At 32.7% G+C, this 22,076-nt stretch overlaps 2 protein-coding genes across 6 annotated transcripts; both read right to left on the bottom strand.

The window, feature by feature from the left end:
* Positions 1 to 4,260: 4,260 nt before the first annotated feature.
* On the bottom strand, positions 4,261 to 10,987 carry LOC129311019 (transcription factor TGA2.3-like). 5 transcript variants are annotated; one of them, XM_054952958.1, is made up of 11 exons: positions 10,781 to 10,987; positions 9,746 to 9,794; positions 8,886 to 9,157; positions 8,521 to 8,778; positions 8,213 to 8,344; positions 7,741 to 7,803; positions 7,538 to 7,598; positions 6,550 to 6,830; positions 6,357 to 6,467; positions 4,790 to 4,921; positions 4,261 to 4,622 (listed from the first exon to the last, which is right to left on the bottom strand). In XM_054952958.1, the coding sequence occupies exons 1-11, from the start codon at positions 10,841 to 10,843 to the stop codon at positions 4,401 to 4,403; spliced, it is 1,644 nt and encodes a 547-aa protein (XP_054808933.1). In that variant the 5' UTR covers positions 10,844 to 10,987; the 3' UTR covers positions 4,261 to 4,400. The 5 variants fall into 5 exon arrangements, with proteins under 5 accessions (XP_054808933.1, XP_054808932.1, XP_054808931.1 ...); XM_054952957.1 differs by having other exon boundaries at positions 6,222 to 6,467; positions 8,234 to 8,344; positions 10,781 to 10,985; XM_054952956.1 differs by having other exon boundaries at positions 6,222 to 6,467; positions 10,781 to 10,985.
* Positions 10,988 to 12,207: 1,220 nt separating this feature from the next.
* LOC129311519 (uncharacterized) lies at positions 12,208 to 18,327 on the bottom strand. Its single transcript, XM_054953851.1, has 7 exons — positions 17,959 to 18,327; positions 17,035 to 17,495; positions 15,786 to 15,969; positions 15,439 to 15,663; positions 15,208 to 15,324; positions 13,666 to 13,905; positions 12,208 to 12,630 (listed from the first exon to the last, which is right to left on the bottom strand). Exons 1-7 carry the CDS (start codon positions 18,025 to 18,027, stop codon positions 12,412 to 12,414), a joined length of 1,515 nt encoding a protein of 504 aa, XP_054809826.1. The 5' UTR covers positions 18,028 to 18,327; the 3' UTR covers positions 12,208 to 12,411.
* Positions 18,328 to 22,076: the final 3,749 nt, after the last annotated feature.

Below are 22,076 nucleotides of genomic sequence, written 5' to 3' on the forward strand. Positions count from 1 at the left end.
GTAAAATTTGGGATACTTTCTTATCTCACATTGGTTGGAAAGTTAGTATAGGAGATCAAATTTCTTTTTAGTATGATAAATGAACTTCTCTCCTTGACCCTCTTATCAATCACGCCTTCTATAATGCTGATTCTATCCTCCATACTGGATTCTCAAATTTTTGTAAGCCTACTGGTAGTTGGAATTTTGATATCATAAAATGTTATCTCTACCATAATGTTGTTAAACATATTGCTCTCATGCAACCTCCTAATTGGCATGGTGAAGACATTCTTTTTTAGATACCTTCCTTTGATTGCAATTTCTCTATCAAATCTGTCTATGAAGCTATGGAGGCTCATCAGATTCAGAATCATTCAAATATATAGTCCAAAATTTAAAGATGGCCCACTTATGAGAAAATTAAGTACTTTTTCTAGAAAGCTCGTTGGGACTGTCTTCAAATCAATCATTATCTCTATAATGGGAATTTGTCGTGCCCAATCTGAAACTTCCCGAGAAGGAAAATTGAATAAAAATATAAATATTTTAGGAGTCGCCACCAAAATTTTATAAGTAATTTTGGAAACCTTTTTAACATGCAGTCTACATATAGATAAAAGGGTAAGAGAGTCGATTGTATGAAGGAAAAGTGTTAGGCACTTAACAACACCCATTCATGTGGATGGTTACCTTAAGTTAACTATATAAATTTAAATGTCTTAAAAAATATGTTAATTATCATTAATAAAAATAAGATAAAACGTAAGAAAATTAAAAAGGAAATTTTTTTTATTTATTAGTTGAACTTGACCTAGGATGAAACCCTAGGGCCTATATACCCTTTTAATGGATCAAAGCCCACATAGTTTGGGGTAAAAATGCTTGTCTCTTGGTTGAAAAATTTTTAAGAAAAAAATTAATTATTAATTTTTTATAAAATAATTTTTAGTGTTAGTTTGTAGTTTTTTATTTAAGAAAATATTTTATTTCTTTATTTGTGATAAAATTTTAGAGATAATCTTGGAAAAATATTTTGATAAGATTTATGAAAATTTCATGTATCCAAATCAATCTTTCAAATATAATTTATTTTATCTTATTTATTTTAGGAAAACTTTTTATTTTGATTAAGGATAAAATATTTTAAAATGTACTTGCGATAATTTATCGTTGCATAGGATAAGTTATTTGATTTATAAATGTACGAGGACTCTGAAAGTCTCACACAATTGATGATTTTAAAACTATGTATATGCGATAATTTATTGCTATGCACAGGATAATAAATTAATTAATTTATAAGCTTGCATAGACTTTGAAAGTCTCACGCAATCAAAAATACAAAACGCCTTGTAGACGCACATGTTGATAATTTATCCCCATCTATGCCAAATTAATTAACTTAAAAATTTATGAGGATTCGAAAAGTTTCTCACAACAAATAAATTAGGTAAAACCTTGATGAAAACCTTTTAAATGATGCCAAGCTTATTCATTAAGCTGTCTATTATAACTTTAAAAAATTTCTTCTTATTCGACACCTTGAGGTCCAATGACGATGCAATCAAGGAAATAAATGATGCAAGAGGAAAATAAGAATTGGTTCTCGCGTCTTATCCAATGTCTTGAGATTTAAGGATGATGCAAGCAAGGATTAAAGAATTGATTCTCACAATGTTACGTGTGAAACAAGTGACCAATAAGGAATAAATTTTAATTCATACTTAAAGATGAGAGAATGTAAACTTACCTTTATGAATTTCAATCTACTTGAATATCTATTGTTCTCTCTCTAACTGTCTCCTTAAGTCTCTCTATCACTGTCTTATGCTCTCCTTTTGCTTTCCTTTATGTAGACCCATACATCTAGGGTTTCTCCAATATCTCCATCCTATCATCATCAATATTAGTATTTTATATATTATTATATTATTATTATTATTATCATTATCTAGAGATTGAATATTAATTGTTATCTTTTCTATTATTATATCCTGATTATTATATTATTTTAAAATATTCCAATCTTAATATTAGATATTAGATTATCTTGAAATCTTCAAATCATATTATATTTTGATTATTTCAATTATTATATTGTGATCTAGCTTGAATATATATTTTTTATTATCTTTATACTCAACTTATATATATATATATATATATATTTTCTTGTTGTAAAATATTATATTTTTTTCTTCTTATTATTTTCATTTTTTATTTATTTTACTATGAATATTATCTTATTTACTTTTTAGGACCTAGACAAAATACGATGTTTATAGGAAATGTCCTTCCACAACGATCCTGTCTCCTTAGTTGTAACTCTCCTGACTCCTCCATTCATATTTTACAAGATTGTAAGGTAGCTAAAGAGGTTTGGGAAAAATTAGTCAACCCTACCAAGTTTAATACTTTCTTCTCTCTTTCAGTGCAGAATTGGATAATTTGTAAAGCGAAAAATGAAGCTGGCAGCATGTCTACAAGAAGATTACCCTGGCAGAAACTCTTTGCACAAGCCTATTAGTACTTATGGAAAGCCAGATGCAAGAAAGTCTATTCTGAAGATAATAGCTTGGACAGTGACATTGCCTTCTCTTGCACTCAACAAATCATCAATGACATGAAGCTTCAATCTAAATTAGATCTTTTGAGCAATTATAAAGCTTGCAATACAGCAAATTGGAAACCACCAAAGCTGGGTTGGGTTAGACTAAACGTGGATGGTTCTATCAACATCAATGGAATTGTTGCTTGTGGTCGCTTAATCAGAGACGATAAGGGCAACTGGATTGAAGGATTTTTCAAAAATTTCAATTACCAACCTAGCACAGCAATGAAATTAATTGAAATTTTAAAAGGTCTTAACTTTTGCTAGAATGCTAAGATTCCTAAAGTCAATATCTATTTTAATTCTATAGAGGCCTTACCACTCATTGATTGCAGCTCTCCTTAAAACTCCCCCTTTTCAGGTATTATCAAAAGTGTCAAAATCTTTTCATATCTACAGAGAAACCAATAAATGTGCTGACTTAATGGCTCACAAGGCATCAACTAAGAACTTTGATATTAGTTTGTTTGATAATCCGCCTACTAATTGTATAAGCCTTATAACTACTGACATTACCTGGTCTTGGATTTCTAAGCACGGTTTTACCGTTGGACTTGTAATAATAATAATAATAATAGTAATAATAATATCAAGATTGCATTGTATTCTATTACATCGTATTGCATCTTTTTAAAAAAAGTGAGGAATTAAACCAAACGGACTTGAGTCACAAGGTCACGATACGTAGCATAAGGATTTCACTCGTAGAGAGTAGGTGTGTTGTTTGAAATCTTTGGAAGGTTGGTTGTGTGCCAATTAATTTTTGACCGTCCCCGCTCTGCTTTTGAGTCTGAGAGTAGTTATATGCCATTTTGAATCTGTAACTGTTCTGCCTAACTTGATTCTATTTGGTGCTCCGAATAATGCTCAGTTTTAACAGGGAATGTGGGTTCATGCAGGCTCTTAGAGAGAGAAGAGGCAACGCATCGTTTTACTGAAGTGTACTTACTGCTAATGCGTAATCAATCTAGGCAAGCAATGGTAGCTTTGAGAGCAAGCACTCTCATGTTATAAATAGGTCACTTGATTGGTCATTTAGAGTATCCAGGTAGTGGATGAATTTGAGTAAATTAAAAAAAAAAAAAAGTATCCTGACATGAGAAAGAGAGATTCTATATGAAAGAAATTTTAACCCTCCTCTAAAGATTCTAACAAACAATTGGCTTCTATTCTCTTACCAATCCCTCCTCCTGGTTTTCTCATCGTTGAATCTTAACTTCAATAGTTAAGATTTAATATATGATAAAATTATTATTACAACATAAAGTAACAAAATAAGTAAATAAATTTAATCTATTAAATTTTATAATATATTATTTAATGTTATTCTTATGAAATTTGTTATTTAATATTATAATAATAATTTTATAATTTATTTGGTCTCAACCACTGAAATTGAGACCCAATGGTAGGAAAGTTAAGAGGAGGGCACTCCTCCGGAATATAATTGATAATGCAATTAAGTGGCACGCATTACAACATTATATTTTATAATTTAGATATGATCAAAAAAAAACATTTTATATATAATTTAGAATTAGTTGTATGTTACGGGCTATTTGGTATAGTGGAATTTTAATTTTTTGATAGAAAGGGAAAATAAATGAAGAGTTAAGGCAATGCTTATATGAAAAGCGTTTTCTAAAAATGAAATTAAAAAAAAGCCCTTAGAAAGAAAATGTGATTGGTCCATTTCTCTCTCTTTCTTTTTTTTTAAAAAGATATTTTCCCACAATTCAAATATTACATAAGAATGTTTCGTTTAGAAACCAATCCAAATTTTCAGAGTAAATTATTATTATCCCATCTAAAACGAGATTTCAAACACAACACATCTCCTTTTCTCACCCAACCCTTTTGACGGTGACTTCAAATGACCATTTGCTTTATTCTTCATCAGCAACTTGGATCTTCCTCCATGAAGCTTCACTGCTTTAATTTGATTCTTCTTCATCAGTTGGTCATCTTCTTGGTGCAGATTCATTGAAGTAGCTAGTTTCTGGTGCAAGTTCGATGGCATGCCCTCGACCTTCGAGGATGATGGCATTATTAATTAAAATACATATACCAAACAAAAATATATTTAAGATCTGACACACTCAACATAAAAGCCCAATTCCATTCCTTTCAACATACCAAACGATAAGAGCTCCAAATAATTAATATATATGTTTAGAGTTTACTCTCAATCATTACTGGAGAGCTTGCAGTTTTAACATTTCGTAGTCGAGAGATGTAGTCATTGATCACAAGGAATGCACGTGCTGCTTGTCGTGTCCTCAAGATTCTTTGCAACTCTTTCAGAGTTTGTTGCCTCAACAATTCAGCCTAGGAAGAAAATGTATATTCAGTAATAATGCAAAGGATATATATATATGTGTGTGTGGAGGTTTGAACTTGACTATGTTTGATGATGAGCAAGAAATCGAAAATATATAGAAGGTAACTGACATCCTATGAAGGAGAGAATAAAGTAAGAAAGAGATCATATCTTTTTTTTTTTTTTTGGGGGAGAAAACAAGGGCAAGCCAAAGCTTGGGGAGGTTAAAAGAGTCTAAATACGATCACATGTATCTGAAAGCAGTAAATCAGCACAAAAAATGAGGCACGACCGAAGAACATGAATGGCAGTCCCTTGACCGTGAGCTTCTTTTGCAATAACGTCTGCACATCCATTGATTTCTCGAGGCACATGGTTTAAACTAACAACCCAATCTCTATCAATTAAAGCCCTTTATCTCTCTGATCAGCTCTGTAAGCGGATGACAGGGAAGGAGATCATATCTTAACAAGACTCAAAACTTACGTAGACCTTGTAATACGAGCCAACTCGCAAGTTATGAGTTGGCTCATCACTAGTTACAAAGGTAGGCTTGCCTCTTGATGGGTTGGGAAAACCCCAGCCTAACCTACCACGTTATAAGTGAGTTTATTGGCCAACTTGTTTTTTTTTTAAATACATTTTCAAATAATTTTTCAAATATTTTTTAAATTGAATTACAGTTTTTTAAAAATTAAATTTAAATATTTTTATAAAATTATATGATTAAATTAATATTCGAACATGCGATTATATATTTTAAAGCGTATATTTAATTCTTTAATTTTATATAAGATTTTAATTTAGTTCATTAATTTTATAAAGTATTTTTTTAGTCTTTTAATCTTAATACCATTAGTTTTGTTAATAAAAAATTCTTACATTGAATTTTTAAATATGGCTAAAATGGATAAATCTCTTGAACTTTGAGACAATTGCATATAACCTTACAATTAATTAACTTTGTTATGTCATTAATAGAGTTTGCCATGTCAAATTAATGAAATACACATGACATTATTTTGCAAGGAGTACCTAGTGTCATAAACTATTTGTCTAACAATTTGCCCTCTAAAATAATTAAAACATAGCATATTTACCTCTAACATTAAATATACCAACATTAATTGTTAATAATACTAATTAGGAGTTAAGTTAGACTAAAATGCCACCTATCATCGTAAGTGGCATTTTAATTATTTAAGGGGCAGAATTATTATAATGCAAATAATTTAAAATATTGGTTACTTCTCAAAAAATAATTGAATTGAAAAATACATGTGATTCAAGAGACTATCTCTTGTTTACCTGGAGAACTATACTCTCCAATGAGGCAAGCTTGCTCATTGCAAGTGCCATTTGACTCGTACTGTATTCAGAACCGGAGTGTTCGAGGCCGAACGAGTTGGAGCAAAGTGTCTCTACAAGAGATTGTTGTAATACCTGCATGGCTTGTGATAAAGCATCCTCAAGTTGCCACGAAGCCTGCTGCAGATTATACATCCCCCCCAATTCCTCCTCTGTTAATGCCTCTAGCTGCTCTTTCATTATTATCTGCAATACTCAACAAGGTTGCTTTCTCTTATTGCCCAGCAAGGTTAGAATATAATTAAAAGACCATTTAATTATTACGTGCCTTGACGAGTTCAGATGATCGGAATCCACCCAACCACATAAAACATCTTTCAACAGGCGTCTTCCACGTACCAGAGAGCATGTGAAATACGTCAGCCTTTGTCCCCATGCTCTTTAACCTTGATAATTCTTCGTAATGTGATGTAACGCCCACGATAGCGATGTGTAGTTCATCCTTATTATCTTCTCCCATTTGAGAATTGAAAGCTTTTCTTAGGTTGTTGATCACATGTTGGTGCTCTTCTACCCAACGCTCATAGTCCATGTCGAATGCGGAGGCACCTGAATTTAACACTTTGCATGATGAGCAAACTTTATGGTGTCTGCTTAACACAAAACAACTCTATTATAAAACCTTCTATTCTACTCTATACTAATGTCTTCTACCTCCTTCTTTCTGCTCCATCCGTTTCTTATTATCAAGACTTGTTATTACTTTATACAAATTAAAAAAATCAATTAAAATTGCTCAAAGGTTTAATTTTTTTCCTAATTTATTTTTCAAAATTACCCTCCATCATTTTTTTCCTTAAAATGAAAAGCCCATTAATGATTGAAGTCTTTAAAATTATTTTGTGAATATGATAGCTCATCACTTGATTAAGTGTTGGGAACAAGGAGTGAAGCTCGGAATAAGTTGGGGAAGAGAACAGAATGGGTGAAGAATAATGAAGGACATCACATCTTAACTCGAGATTTTAAGACTTGAGTTCATGGGTATTTTCATTTTATTATATATATATCTTATTAAGCTTAACTTTATCTAACATGAGACAACTCACACACCGATTCAAATTTACTTACACTTGGCATCCTAACATTAAAAATGTATATCTATATCCATAGGTTGGCTACTTTGGTTAAAAATCTAAGAAATGCAGCAGATCAAGAGCATGTCTAGCCATCCAGGGGTTATTGCATCAGTTTAATTAGTATGACAAGATGGTTCAAGATATTAAAATGATAAATGACAGTAACTTGTAACGTACCATTTTCAACCACTGAATGAGAATGATCCTTATTAGGATATTCAATTGTAACAAGTATACCCTGCAATATTAGGAATATATAGCATATAATAAATCCATGAAGAGTGAGCAGGATGCTATTAACGTGCCCATTGACTTGAAGATTGTAATCAACCCTTTTCTACATATCATAAGAAATCAATGCCCTCGAGAGAATGTTGTACCTTTTTCCCAGACCGACCCTTCCTCGTAGCCTCTTGATGATTCTGAGCCAGCCTACGAAGATTCTGAAAAAAAAAACAACACACATCCATGATAATAACATTTCAATATTAATGAAAATTGAATTGCCAATTAATTAGCTGTGTAAGAGGTGTTTAGAGGTGAAACATGATTTTGTAAAACCCATCAATATATCTTCTCCTTCTCCCTCCTTTCTTTCAAACTCATGTTTCTAGGTTTCAAACGAACTTCAAGAGTTATAAGTGTTAAACCAGATGGGCTCAGAGACAGTTGTATTGCTTTTGAATTTACCGATTCTACAAAACTCTTATTGCATGTGTTCCAAGACATGTTGGTATTTATTAATGTATTTTCTATTTTGCATGAAAATGTTCCTTTTATTGGTTGGGTTGTTTCATGCCGCCATTAACCCAAGAGTTATTTTTGTCAGGCTAATATAATTGAGAATATTACTGTAGGCCTGAAGCATTTTACATTTCGTAGTTGGGAAACGAAATCATTGATGACAAGGAGGGCTCGAGCTGCTTGTCGCGTGCTCAAGATTCTTTGCAGCTGTCGCACAGTTTGCTGCCTTAAAATATCAGCCTGACGACAAAAAGTATACTGATCAGAACTTTTAATCATTAGTAGCGCTCTTGAAGATAATAATTAAGCAAGAAATTGAAAATAGTTAGAAAGAATGGAAGGTCGTAAATGGTTTGCTCCCATATATCAAGCAAGAAAATAATGAAACTATATAGCATATTGCATCAATTCCTTACCGCAAGAAGAAAATCCTCTAAAGAGTGAAGCTTGGTCATAGCAAGATCCATTATTTGACCCATATTGAATTGGGCAGAATTTCCAGAACTAGTGGATCCGAGTGAGGTTGAAGAGTCAGAAAGTATCCTAGAAAGAGATTGATGCAATGCTTCCATGCCTTGTGATAAAGCATCCTCAGCCTGCAATGAAGAATGCTGCAAATTATACAAGCCCATCAATTGCTGCTCTGGTAATGGCTCAAGCTGGTTCCTCAATATCTGGAATCAACAAAGTATATCCCAAAAAACAATCAAATATAACAACATATTTCTACATTATGGAAATACTGATTAATTAAGAAACTAAAGCGAACACGACCATTTACCTTCAAAAGTTCAGACGATCGAAACCCACCTAACCACATAAAACATCTTTCTGCGGGCGTCTTCCACATACCATTGAACATGTGAAACACATCAGCTTTTGCCCCGATGATCTTTAACCTCAATAATTCATCATAATGTGCTGTCACACCCTCAACAACAATATGCAGATCATCATCCCCCTTTTGGGAATTAAAAGCTTGTCTCAGGTCATTTATCAGTTGCTGATGCTCATTGACCCAGCGCTCATAGTCCATGTCAAATGTCAAGGCACCTGAAGGTCCAATAAACCCTTCTTTTTAACAATGCCATTTAGTATACTCCCTCTTGTCTTTATTATAAGAAGTATTCTAGAAGCTTTTTTTGATAGTTGGACATTTTAATCCCTACTCCTATGAATGAATCTTCTCGGGAATTATTGTGAAAAGAAGTGGATGTAATTACTTTTTAATATGGGTAAAACTGAAATCTTGGAATGGTTTTTCTTTTTGACTTTTGAGAATGTAACAACATTTTCTTAATATGTGTGAAAATTCAGGAAACCTCTTATAATAATAGGACCGGAGGGAGTATTGCGTAACAGTTAAAACACAACATTAAAACACAACACAACCCCATTAGCATTGATAAACACTTACTTTCTATTTAAGTAAAAGATGCAGTTTAGAATAGAAACACATTTCCCATAGTGTAACATTTTATGCTTGAGTGTATCAACCAATGACAAAATAAATTTACCCTCCTCTCAGAACTGTTTTGTTAGGTCCTATTATGTGAATGCAATTGTTCAGATGATTAAAGAGAGGTAATCCTAATTTAGTTGGACAGAAAAATGATTGATTATTAAGACCAGGTAACGTACCATTTCCAACCACAGAATGAACTTGATGTCCAGTTGCCATACATGTACTCTGCATTAGGAATATCAGGAATCCAAGTAAGATTAAGCAGATTGCTATTAAAATTACTTTCACTCAAAACGTTGTTAAGTGGTATATATGCCTATCCAAAACCAGAGCCTGCAAATATGTTTCACTCATTATCCCAGGACTTAACAGACCCTGCTATAAGCATCCGGAATACTAGTTCACAAATCAAGCGATGATCTGACTAGCACAGCAGAATAGGTCTACCCTCATATAAAAGCAAGCTAATTGAAAGAAAGAAAGGAAAAAAAAAAAAAAAAGGCAGCAACGAAACGGTTAAGTGCCCGTTTGGTTAGTCTTCAAAATCGATTTTTGTGCCTGAAATTGATTTTTAAAATGAAATTACCCAAACGGCTGAAAAAGAACAAAAATCGATTCTGACGTATTACGCGCGTTTTTTCAGAAGCTGATGGAATGAGCTTTTACCAGAAGTTAATCAAAAAATGTTGGAGAAAATTACAAAAGAAAACCCACAAAAAAATTACAAATAAAGCACATAATTTAATAAAAATAAAATTAAACTCTCTTCCCTTCTCTCCTTTTTTTCCTTAATAAAATTTAAATTTTTTATTCTCAAAAAATTAATATTTGATATTTAAGAATTAAATTATATAGTAATTTATATAATTAAAATTGATTCTGATTAAATTATTTAAATATTTTTAATTCTGTTAAAATCAATTTAAAAAAAAAGTATCCAAACACATTGCGTTATAACATAATCAATTATGATTAAAATCTATCACTTAATCAATTATTTTCATAATCTATTATACCCAACTGAAATCCAAACGGACCCTAAGAACATTACGTAATTTTAGATGGTAAAACAGTATAGCAGAACCAGTCCTTGTCATGCATGCACAAGACGTATCGTTTATAACATGACAATCGAGAACATACAAAGGGGTAAGATTGCAAATGACGTGCCAATTGACTTGAAGAAGAAAAAAAAGAAAAAGTTTATCTACCATGCTGGAATCACCCCAATTCTCAGTAGCGGCACCGGCAGCCATGATTCCCTTCTGATACATGAGAAGGAGGTGGCGTTGTGTGTTGGGATAGAGGAAGCAGGAAAAGAGAAGGAAGGTTGGGAGGTGAAGACGATCTTAGCTTGATGAGTCTTAATATAGGAGAGGATAGGGTATCACTTATCAGTGTGGCTGTTTTCGGGGTATGATAAAACCAGGAAGAACCTTTGGTTTTCATTATTGCTTGCTGACATGGGATTTTATTAGATTCCCAGCACAGGTCCTCACATCACAAAGCAAAGTTCCAAAACCATCGCATTCGATGTACTTGGAAAGCTGGCCAAAAGGAGTAGTTACGTTTGAAAAAGAAAAAGGAAAGGAGTGGTATGGTTATTCAATTAATTGTTTCAGAACATTTGCTATTTGAGCATTGGGAGGAGGCAGATTCTTTGTTTTAAGAAATGGTTATTAGTTGAAAATGGATTAGGACCACTTCAATAGCGTGATGTGCCTTCGTGTAAAGTGCTGGAGATACATAAGCACATGCTTGCGATGCAAGCGCTTCGACTCATGGCTGAACTGTTTTCAATCCACGAGGCATGAGGTAACTTCATAATAAATCAACGAATCAATAAATTGCTGGGTGGAGCACTAATTATGTACGTTACCCAACGTTTAATTTGGGCTTTTTAAAGAAAACTTTTATAAGACTAAATTAACTTTACAAAAATTTTAAATTCTCAAAGTACCCTTTATTTTAATAAAGCATTATAATCATGCATTTCTCCATGTATTTGTGCTGCTCTCTTTAGCCCTATCCTGCGTCTTAATTTAAGAAAAGTAAAATTAAACGAATAATTTTTTTCAAGAAATATATTAATAGAAAATTACAATACATACTATATATATATAAACATATATATAAAGATTTGTATCACACGGATGGTAAAAGATTTGTATTCTAAAATATATAGAATCCCTTGAAATAATCAAATTGTAGAGTGTCATGGCTTTTTAATAGTAAATAAATTTCCCTGCACATTTACCAATTAAAAAAATCTCAAGCAATGCTACTCAAGTTATGGCGCTTGAAGTACTTTTTTTATTTTTTGACCGACCGTGTTTAACTATTTTGTATGAAAATCCTTTTTTTATTAATTATATTCATGTCAATGCTCCCATCGGGGTTTTTGCCACCATGATTCCAATTGCAAGGCAAATTTAATTAGAAGTGTTGGGTCGGCACTAAATACAAACAGTCGTGGAATGTGTTCAATTGTATTTTACAATTCATGTTGCTAACAATTTTACAGTTCACTCATGATGCCGTCCTTTTCTCTGCTTCTTCCACCATGTCAATTAGATGACATGACTTTACTAGTTTTTGTTAGGATGTTCAAATGGAGTTCAACTACTGCTCATCTCAATAGGTAAACTATTTCTGTTCTTATATTTAAAGATAAACTACAAATTTTTAGTATAGATATTCATACATACCAAGGGCCAAGGCTGAAACCCTCTTTTTTTTCTTTTTTCTTTGTATAAGACCAAATCTGAGGCAACTGTTGGCTTCTCCCACAAGAAAGATCGAAGGGGTATATAGTATATAAACTGTGCAGTAGGAATACAAATTAATCAAAAGATGCGTTTTGTCGAACACGGTAATCAAGTTGAGATTGGGTTAGAACTTCCCTTGCTCGAGCACTCCTGTATTGAAGTCTCTGGTGTAATGTCTCAGACATCTGGTTGAAAAACTGTGTGTCCCATCTACGAATCAATAAGGGGTCCTCCGCATAGCATATGTATATGGAAGTCACAGCACTTTCCACCACAACCATTGCCACTCCAACCTGACAATTGCACATTCCAACTCATAAGCTCAACCTCAAAATTATAAAAATATAAAATAAAATAGAGAAAACACAATCATTAGTCCTTATAATTTAACTAGATTTTATTTTTAGTCCTTTTAGTTTTTCCTAATATTTTCAGTCCTTCGAGTTTCAGCAAAATTGAGTGACATTTGTCACCTAAGTTCTTATAATTTCAGTGTTTTTAGTGGTTTTCAATTCCTATATAAGGATTGAAAAAAAACTAAAATAACTAAAAGCAAGATCTGATAAAAATATAGGAATCAATGATTATGTTTTCCCAATAAAATAAGACTAGCAATGATCTCCACAATGCCAATGCTCAAGTCAAATTCAATGACTTGGTGTTATGACTGATATACCTAGATGTCTAGTCAATCAAGAAGTACTAAGGCTGACATGCTTAAATGTCGAGACAATCACTTGGTTTTACTCTCCTTATCATACCCATAATGCAGTGTTTTCTTGTCAACCATGAAAGAACGGATCAAAAGTCAAGCATATTCGCAAGTGTAATTGACATGTTTACTTACCTCTTTGGCATTGATTTAGTCTCTCTAACTATTATAGAACAAATTGATTAAAGAATCTATGCTCAACTCAATTGAAGTATGACTGCTCAATTCAATTAAAGAATCTAATCACAAGGTACCCAACCACAGACCACCCCTATCATGGACGAAGCTGCGTTCCTTTTGAGAAAAGAATGGATTGTTTTTGTAAATTATGTGCACAGGGAAGCTAATTGTACTGCTAATTCTTTAGCTAAACTCTCACATGAACCTTTAGATGACTTCTGTATCCTTGATCATTTACCTTCTAGAGAGGTGGTGAATGATGAAAGTAAGTTAGGTTATGCTTTGTACCCTTGTTTCCTTTTGTTGTTAGTGAATGATAGTTTCTTTTCCATTAAAAAACTAGCCACCACCTTTATTCATAACAATGCTGTGTCCCTCAAACAATTCCGCAACGCCAAGCCACATGAACAGAAAGTTCAGAAAACTGATGACTTACCAAGACCATCCCCATCAACATAGATGTGGTTCCAATCATAAATACTCTATCTCTATCACCAAATCTGTACCACGCCCAAACACCAGAGCATGTTCCGGTTATCAAACCACCACAGATAGCGCCCATTAGCAGGACAGCACCTGAACAATCATAAGCTACGAGTGCTTCAACACCAGTTGACTGGAGTAATTCCCAGGCATCTCTAGCTGAACGGTTAAAGCTTTTACCATTAACAGCTATCTGCAGAGGACGTGATCATAAATGTTAATAATCGCTTCTAACAGGAAAATATATTTATAAACTCCCAGTCACACCTTTGTACAGGACTTCTCTTGTATGGGCTCAGCCTTAACACATCATCCTTGGACTCTTACAAATAAACAAGAGTCTAAAAATGGGAGTTTCAACTTTAATATACTGCAGGTTCATGTATAACAAAAACGAAGTCATGACTCGTGAGTCTATGAGTAGATTAAGCCTATAAAATAATGTGCCTTTTGTAATATGCTGCGTCTTGATCCCTCTTATTTTGCCACTCATAAATGCCATATACCAATGTTCTCAGGAGAAAATGCTCTGGGGCAGAACATATTACATCATTCTCAAATTTCCTCTGGTAACATCAATCAAAATTATAATCCTCAGTTTTCTGCTTTTATCTAGATATTGATGTTTGTAAGGGTTTCATTTTAAATGTTCAACCACCCTAAACTAAACAACTTGACCGTGGTGAACCAGTTGTATTAACGTTTGAGGTAAACATTCTTTATGATGTACAGCCAACTTCATTCCATACATTGCATCTTAAATATAAATTGTAAGAAGGATCCAAATTTTAAGGTATGCTGAATCAGTGAGAAAGACAATATGATCCTTATTTCAAGGTAACAATAGCTGAAAGGTCAAAATGAACCTTGTCTCTGGTCCTTATTATAAAGACATTTTCAACTACTTCACGCATCTTAAGAAAAATTAATTTTTTCATTATAATCATAAAAAAGTGATATGTACTATCATTTTTACTCTTGACTTTAAATAATAGTACTACACTAAATACCTTCACACTAATCAAGAAAGAATAAAATTGAAAAAAGTGGTTTAATTATTACAAAGTGTCCTATATTTTAAACTAAAAATTACTTCTAGAAGGTGTCTTAGAAATAGGACCAGAGGCAGTATAAAAAAAAAAAAAAACATGTAATGTCATACACTTCTCCATTTCTATATATATAAGAGAAAAAATTGTATTATACAATTTAAAAAAATCGGTTAACAAATAATTATGTTTAAAAATAAAGAAATTGGATTACAACACCTTGTGTTAATCAACATAAGTACACATTAATTATTTTTCATTAATGTAAATTATGAGGGGTAATTTAGGAAATATGTAATAAATGCTTATTGAAATATGTAATCTTACTTATAAAAAACAAATAAAAAGTAACAGTTTCTCTAATAAATAAAAACTGATGGAGTATCAGATAAAGAGAACGTTTCAATATTATACAAAGTGATACTGACATAAAAGTAGTAGTCTACCTGAACATAGGCATACTTGTTAAAGAATCGGACAAGAGTCTCCACAAGATGGAAAAGGAAATCAACACAGCAAAGCAAACACTCATTGTTGCCAATCTTCGACCGGAAACCCCTTATCTAAGAGATATATAGAAATTTTGGTGAAACTAGAGGAAAAGCAGATGAATTTAACACACACACACACACTCACTCTGCAAGTTATTAACAAAAATGAAAAAAGGTAGTGAGTACCTCCCACCTAAGTGTCCTAATAGCAGCAGTAAATAATGAGCCATAACAAATGCTGCCAAAAGATTTCGTCAAGGCGTATTGTAAAGATCTTATTAAGGAGTTAGCAGGTACTGAAGTTGTATCTCTACCACCATGGATAAGATTGAGAAACACCATCCCAGACACTATTACATGTACAGTATTACAGAGTACAGCACCTGTCCAGAATAGACTTACAGAGAAAATCTGCATACATATGTAGCAACATCAGTGTAATCAGACAAAGCAGTTTACATAAGCCACCATCATTATCACCCCCAACTCCCAACAGGCACAGATAGAATTAAGAGCACAACTTGCCCGCTCACCAAAAGAACCCACCAGCATCCAACATCAATCAAGCTTGAAGCCACAACGCCTGATGCACCAAAAGACCATAAGGCCATCCATAAAAGCACCACAAGCATAAATGCATATGCCACTCTCATAACCTCAGGAAGAATGCAAACCATCTTCATAGCTTTTTGCAGAACCAGCATGGTAAACGGAAGTCTAGAAGGGGGAAAGAAGTGCAACCAGAAATCACCATACAGACAACGATTTTTACAGAAAACGAAAGGCAGGAGGGGTGGGGGAGAAAGATGACCTGCAATAGAACAAACAAAAACAGCTACAAGTAGATGACAGCAGTCAGCTGTCAATCTTAGAATAGAAACTATCAGTTTTCTTTTTTTTTTCCTTTTTAGGCCAGCAAGAAACTATCAGTATTAGCCTGTTAACACATGGGAGTAAACAATACACACGTAGCTGTAGACGAGAGGTTCTCCCCCCTCCCCCCAAAAAAAAAAAAATTATATTACATACATCCACGCCTGCACCTAATGAAATAAATGTGGCATTTCCAGGTCAAACTCTTTATATGACCACCCTCCTTAGGTTTTCTAAATTAGCCCTCCGACGGTGTGAGGATTTGGGTAAGAGTAAAACTAAAGAAACACCACCAATGGATGAAAGACCTTTCCTTGCCAGCAAAATAATTTCCAAACTTCATCCAATTATCAAGTATCAATAATCAAATTTGCACAATCTCATCCCTAACATAAAAAATCCTCTCATTCTCTCATGCAAGTAAAATAAATAAATTAATGGGTAAAATTTCTCTAAATCTTAAATAACCAACTGGTAGTTCCTTAGAAAAAGGTGAGTTTTCATGCAAGCAACTATTAAAAAAGAAATTGGTAGCAAAGACATTCGATTTAAATGAAAATAAAAGTAAGGTAACTTCTCACCCAAAAAAAAAAAGTAAGGTAACTTTTCCTATGTAGATTTTCCTTAAAACATTCATTTACGCATTAACCTCGATGCACAATATACACTCAATAACCTTGACTAATTGACTGTAATTTCAAGGCACTAAAGGAAATTTCCACTGCATTGCCACATAAATTAATGAATTTTTACCAGACCAGCAAATTCAGTAATAATAACTTACATCTCCAAACCCCTTTGCTACTGCTATGAGAAGAGTGATTTTTTTTTTTTGTAATTTATAATAATAATAATAAGGAGGAGGAGGAGGAGGGGAACTTTTCAATAAATTCAATATCAAGCCAATACCTGTCAATGACCGATATCACGTACAAGAACTGCAAAGCTGCTCCGGTGGCAAAAATAACTCCCCAAAAAAACTGTTCAGCCCAGAAACACAAAACACTGATCACAGCAAGATAAGTGGTCAGTATGTGAACAGAAACCTTCATCATTTGATTTGCACAAGAACCCAGCAGCAGCAGCCAACTCAATCCGAGAACAGTCCCAACTCCTCCAGCAACAGCATAAAGCGGCCAGTAATCCTCGGTCAACCCATGCTCACGCTTGAAAAGCGGTACGGTGTACACATCAATATTTAGCCTATCCCTTTTCTTGAACCTATTGAGACCGAGAACCCCCAGAATGAGTGCCAGAAAAATCAAATGAATGATAAATATTCCCGACCAGAAAACATCATGCCACCGACGCGATTGCTCAAAAGTCACAGCTCCATGGGCGTCGCCACTTCTCCGACTTCGCTCCGCATTCTATCAAAATAAAAGTTATGGTTTTCAAAAATTTCAGATTGCCACTCTTCAACAGAACTTGAAGAGGTCAGATAGACAAATTAGTTACAGTCCCCCCCCCCCCCCCCCCGGGGCGGAGTGGCTGCATTTTGCCACTGACAATAACCGGGCCACTGGGGTGCCAGATAGAAAAAATATAGAAAGTAAAGAAAACTTTTCCCGTAAGAGAAAATTGGGGTACGCAAATGCACAAAATTAGTGAAATGATTAAGAGGGATACTTTCGCTATTTAAGCGTGATCAGGGATAATCAAATTAAACAGGGTGAAGCGATAAAAAAGAGAGAGAGAGAGAGAAAAATGATGAAAGAAAATCAAATTAAACATGTTGTCACAGGAGAGAGAAACTCCGATGCCCGAAAAAATCAAATCAGTGAAAATAATGAAAGAAAATTGGAGAATACTTTAAGAGTGTGACTGGCATACCTGATCACCGGTGGCGGTGGTACCGGAATCGGAGGTGGAGGAGGATGAAAAGGATGGGGACTCCATCATTGAGCGCGATGAAGAAACAAAACACCGATAAATTGGGTTAAAAAAAAAACCAAAGAGAGCAAAACGATAAAGAACACCAGTAGAGACCAATTTGGCTAACGGATCATATGGGGAACACCGAGAACGGAAAAACTCAAGGGAAAAACTAGAGAAGAAGGCCAGTTGAGTTAATAATAAAGGCTCTTTAGGGTTCCGAAAAATCAAAATATGTAGAATTGAATTGGGAACAAGGCGAAGCGGAGGGGAAGTGGAATTGGAAACTGAAGCACAACGGCTTTTGGAGGCAGTTGAAGCAGATAATTCCACTGACGCAATGAAGCCAATGCCACACTACCGTTTTTGGTCGGCTTTTTGAAAGCGACAGACAAAACGGGGAAGATAATTACTCATGTTTTTAATTAAATTCTGCATATTATAAAAATTTATTATTCAATTAAAAATTTATAAAATCATAGTTAAGATGCTTTTAATAAATGTTATAATTAATATTATGATAGTAAAAAAAATATATAATTAATATTTCTTTTTATGATAAAAGTAAAATTAACTAATTATTTAAAATTATTAGGATACCACTTGAATTTAAAAATAAAATACATTTTATGCATAGAGATTGAAGGAGTAGATCAGGAAAGACTGAAAAGTTCGATGAATTTTCTTGAAAAATTCAAACAAAACAATTATAAATTTAAATTAATTTTTTATTGTAAATCAGGTTTTTTTTTTAATTTGCCAACGTGAATCAGCTATTTAAATTTTAAATTTGACTTTGTAAATATGATTAAATCAATATTTGCACCTTAAATTTTAAAATAATTTATCAAAATTTAAACGTTATTAATTAAAATTTTAAACTTAAGTATCATTCTCGCAAACAAAACTTTTAACGCGTCGCGCCATGTTTTAACCTCCCTTGAACCAACTCACTCTTGTATTGTATTTAAAAAACAAAAAAACAAAAACTAACAGGTACCCCAACATTTGAATTTAAACTTTTTTAGAATAAACATGTAATTTGATGAAAAGTTATATATACTCGTTATCCAGAATTATAAGACATTTTTTAATATTATGTTACAAAATATATGGTTTCTTTTAAGTCGTAAGTGATAAGATTTAAAAAAAAAAACCCTTAATCACAAGTGTAATTTTGTAATTAAGACACTCAAATAAATAAGGATAAACATAAAAAGAATATTAATTTAATGTCATTAACTAACATATTGGGGATGTAGTGATTTTTTGTATGACAGATCTGATTTCATGATAAACGTAGAAATAAAATTTTGTGTGTATACATGTTTTGAAATGTTAATATGTTATTAAATGAATTTTTTTAACACCAATGACTTCATGGATTATTAATTAATTCAACTTATTTATTTTAAAAATGGTGGGATGATATTCTAATTGCTTGAGTAAATAATATGGAAAATAATAATAAAATCCCTCTAAAATGTATAAATGATAATCTGATCCCTTAAAATACCATAATTTCTCTGATGTATCTTGGGACTTTTCTGTCATTAATGAATTTATATCAATTATCAAATTTTTTTATTAAAAATAAATAATTCACAAGTTTTGTTTAAATATTCACAACTTTTCTTCTTATATTCGCAATAATGCAATAGCAAATAAGGAATTAACATGCGAACTTTAAATAAAACTTGTGAATCATGTATTTTTAACAAAATAAATTTGATAATTTATATAAATTTATTAATGACAAAAAAGTCCTTAAAAAGTCCAAGGGAATTATTGCATTTCAAGAAATTAAATTACTATTTATATATTTTAGAGATATTTTATTGTCATTTTTTCATAATAATACTATCTCTGTCCCAATTTATAGGGCACTTTTAAAAGAATTTTTCTGTCTCAAAATATAAGACACTTTATATAAATTAATATTTCATTAAATACACCAATTTCAATATTACCATTTCTTTCTCTATAATAAATTTCTGTTCTTTCTTTTTCTAATATATTAAATGATGAGTATTTTTAAAAGTTTATATTTTATTTTGAAAAGATAAAATTATTAAGTATATTTAATAAAGTTTATTAGTATGTGATATTTTATTTAAAGGTATCTTATAATTTGAGATGGAGGAAGTAGAATATTATTATTGGAGTAATTCTTTTGTTAAGTTTGACATTAAATTTGATATTAACATATAAAAGTAAATTTTGTTACATTGAAACATATGAAAATAATATTACTTTTTTATCTTGACACGTGCAAAACGGACTTTTATAAAATTTAAAAGAAAAAAGTTAAATATATAGTGAATAATGTTTGAACAATTTTTTAAATATTTGTGGACAATTTTTCCGGATAATTTTACGACATTTAATTTAAATGTTATTATGAAGTCTATTTTTTGGCCAAATATGAAGTCTATTTTTTGTTGGTTGAATTATGAAATCATAGTTATTCAAGTAAAAAAATCATTTAATAATAATTAATGTGATTCTTAAATTTTAAAAAATAATTAAATTTTAGCTGGATATAAACAAATTAGAAAGATAAAATCATCCACAAGAATGAATTAGCCAAGTTTGAAGTCAGCCACCGAAAATTCTATGTGAACATAGAAAAACGATAATGATAAGTATCAAAGGTGTCTATTATCCTAAAACATCTTTTCTCATTGCTTAGAGGGGTGCCAAGCCATCATGGGTATGGAATAGCCTAATGGCAAGTGGAGAGCTCTTACTTGACAAATTTTGTTGGTGTGCTGGTGATAGGGTTGACATTCATAGTTGGGAGGACCCTTGAATTCCCACATTACTTGCTTTTAAACTTGCATCTAAGCCCTTTGTTGAGGTAGCAAAAGATCTTCGAGTCAAACTACTAATTACTAATGGTGCCCAAGTTCTCTTTATTTTGGAAGAGCACATTGCTTACTCTAAAAAAGAAGCTCTTAGGAGTATTCCACTTTGTGCTCATCACCCTTTTGACAGACCTCACTGGCTTGGAAGGAAAAATAGCTTATTTATAGTGAAGAATGGTTATGACTCCCTTCAATAACCTACTCATTCAATAAAGGCACGTTCCTCTTTCCATCTGCATGAGCACATTTGGAAAGTTTTTTAAAAACTTTGGATTCCTAGACATGTTAAGCACTTCTAGCGACAACTCAATATTGCCTTGCCCTCCTATGAAAACCTTTAGAGATGTCATTGCAGATCTAATCCACTTTGCCAATGTTGTAAGCGCCTCCTAGAAACTTATGAACACTTACCCTTTCTTTGTGAGTGGTCTAACAAGGTTTGGTTTGCCTCAACACTTGGCCTAAAATTTGATAGCTCCAATGTGCTGCGCCTTGATAAATGGTTTCTTGATTTTTGTTCAAATCCTATTACTAATGATTGGCACTCAGCTTTTTTCGCTATGACCTACTGGTATATTTAGAAAAACAAGTGTTCTCATTACTTCAACAAAGTCCCTCTTCAGCCTCTAGAAACTTCCAAGCATGTTGAGGATGCTCTTCTCAAGGTCATTTTCAAAAATTATCATGCTATTCTTCTTGCTGTATCTAGAGAAAGAGTTCATGCGACTTCACATTCATGAGTGAAGTTTTTGCACTTTCCAAAGCTCTATCACTTGTTGGACAATACGGTTTCCAAACAGTTACATTTGAATCACATTGCAAAGTCTTGGTAGATGCAATCAGTTTTGGTCACACTGGCCCAAAATGGCCTTATGTTGTCCTTTTTGTTGAAGTTCAAGGCTCCCTTTTGTATAATAATACTTGGTCTATTTCTTGGATCCCTAGGACTGCTAATTTAGCTAGTGATTGGTTAGCTAAAGAATGTTTCAAGGGAGTGTGATCTTTCGAGTGGGATTTTTCTCCTTCTCTCCCTTTTTCTAACTTGCTTTCTTTAGACTCTATGACTTGTTCTAATATAATTTTTTGATCTTAATGGATTATCTTTTTGGCCAAAAAAAAAAATTTGTCATTGAGAAAGACGATGATAACACAAAAGTTACCCTCATAATTTCTTAAACGTGTTCAACTCAATTACATATTGCCAGGTAG

This window comes from Prosopis cineraria, unplaced genomic scaffold (genome assembly GCF_029017545.1).
Source record: "Prosopis cineraria cultivar Desert tree isolate PC_DT_omini unplaced genomic scaffold, ASM2901754v1 PC5, whole genome shotgun sequence".
Classification (NCBI taxonomy): domain Eukaryota; kingdom Viridiplantae; phylum Streptophyta; class Magnoliopsida; order Fabales; family Fabaceae; genus Prosopis; species Prosopis cineraria.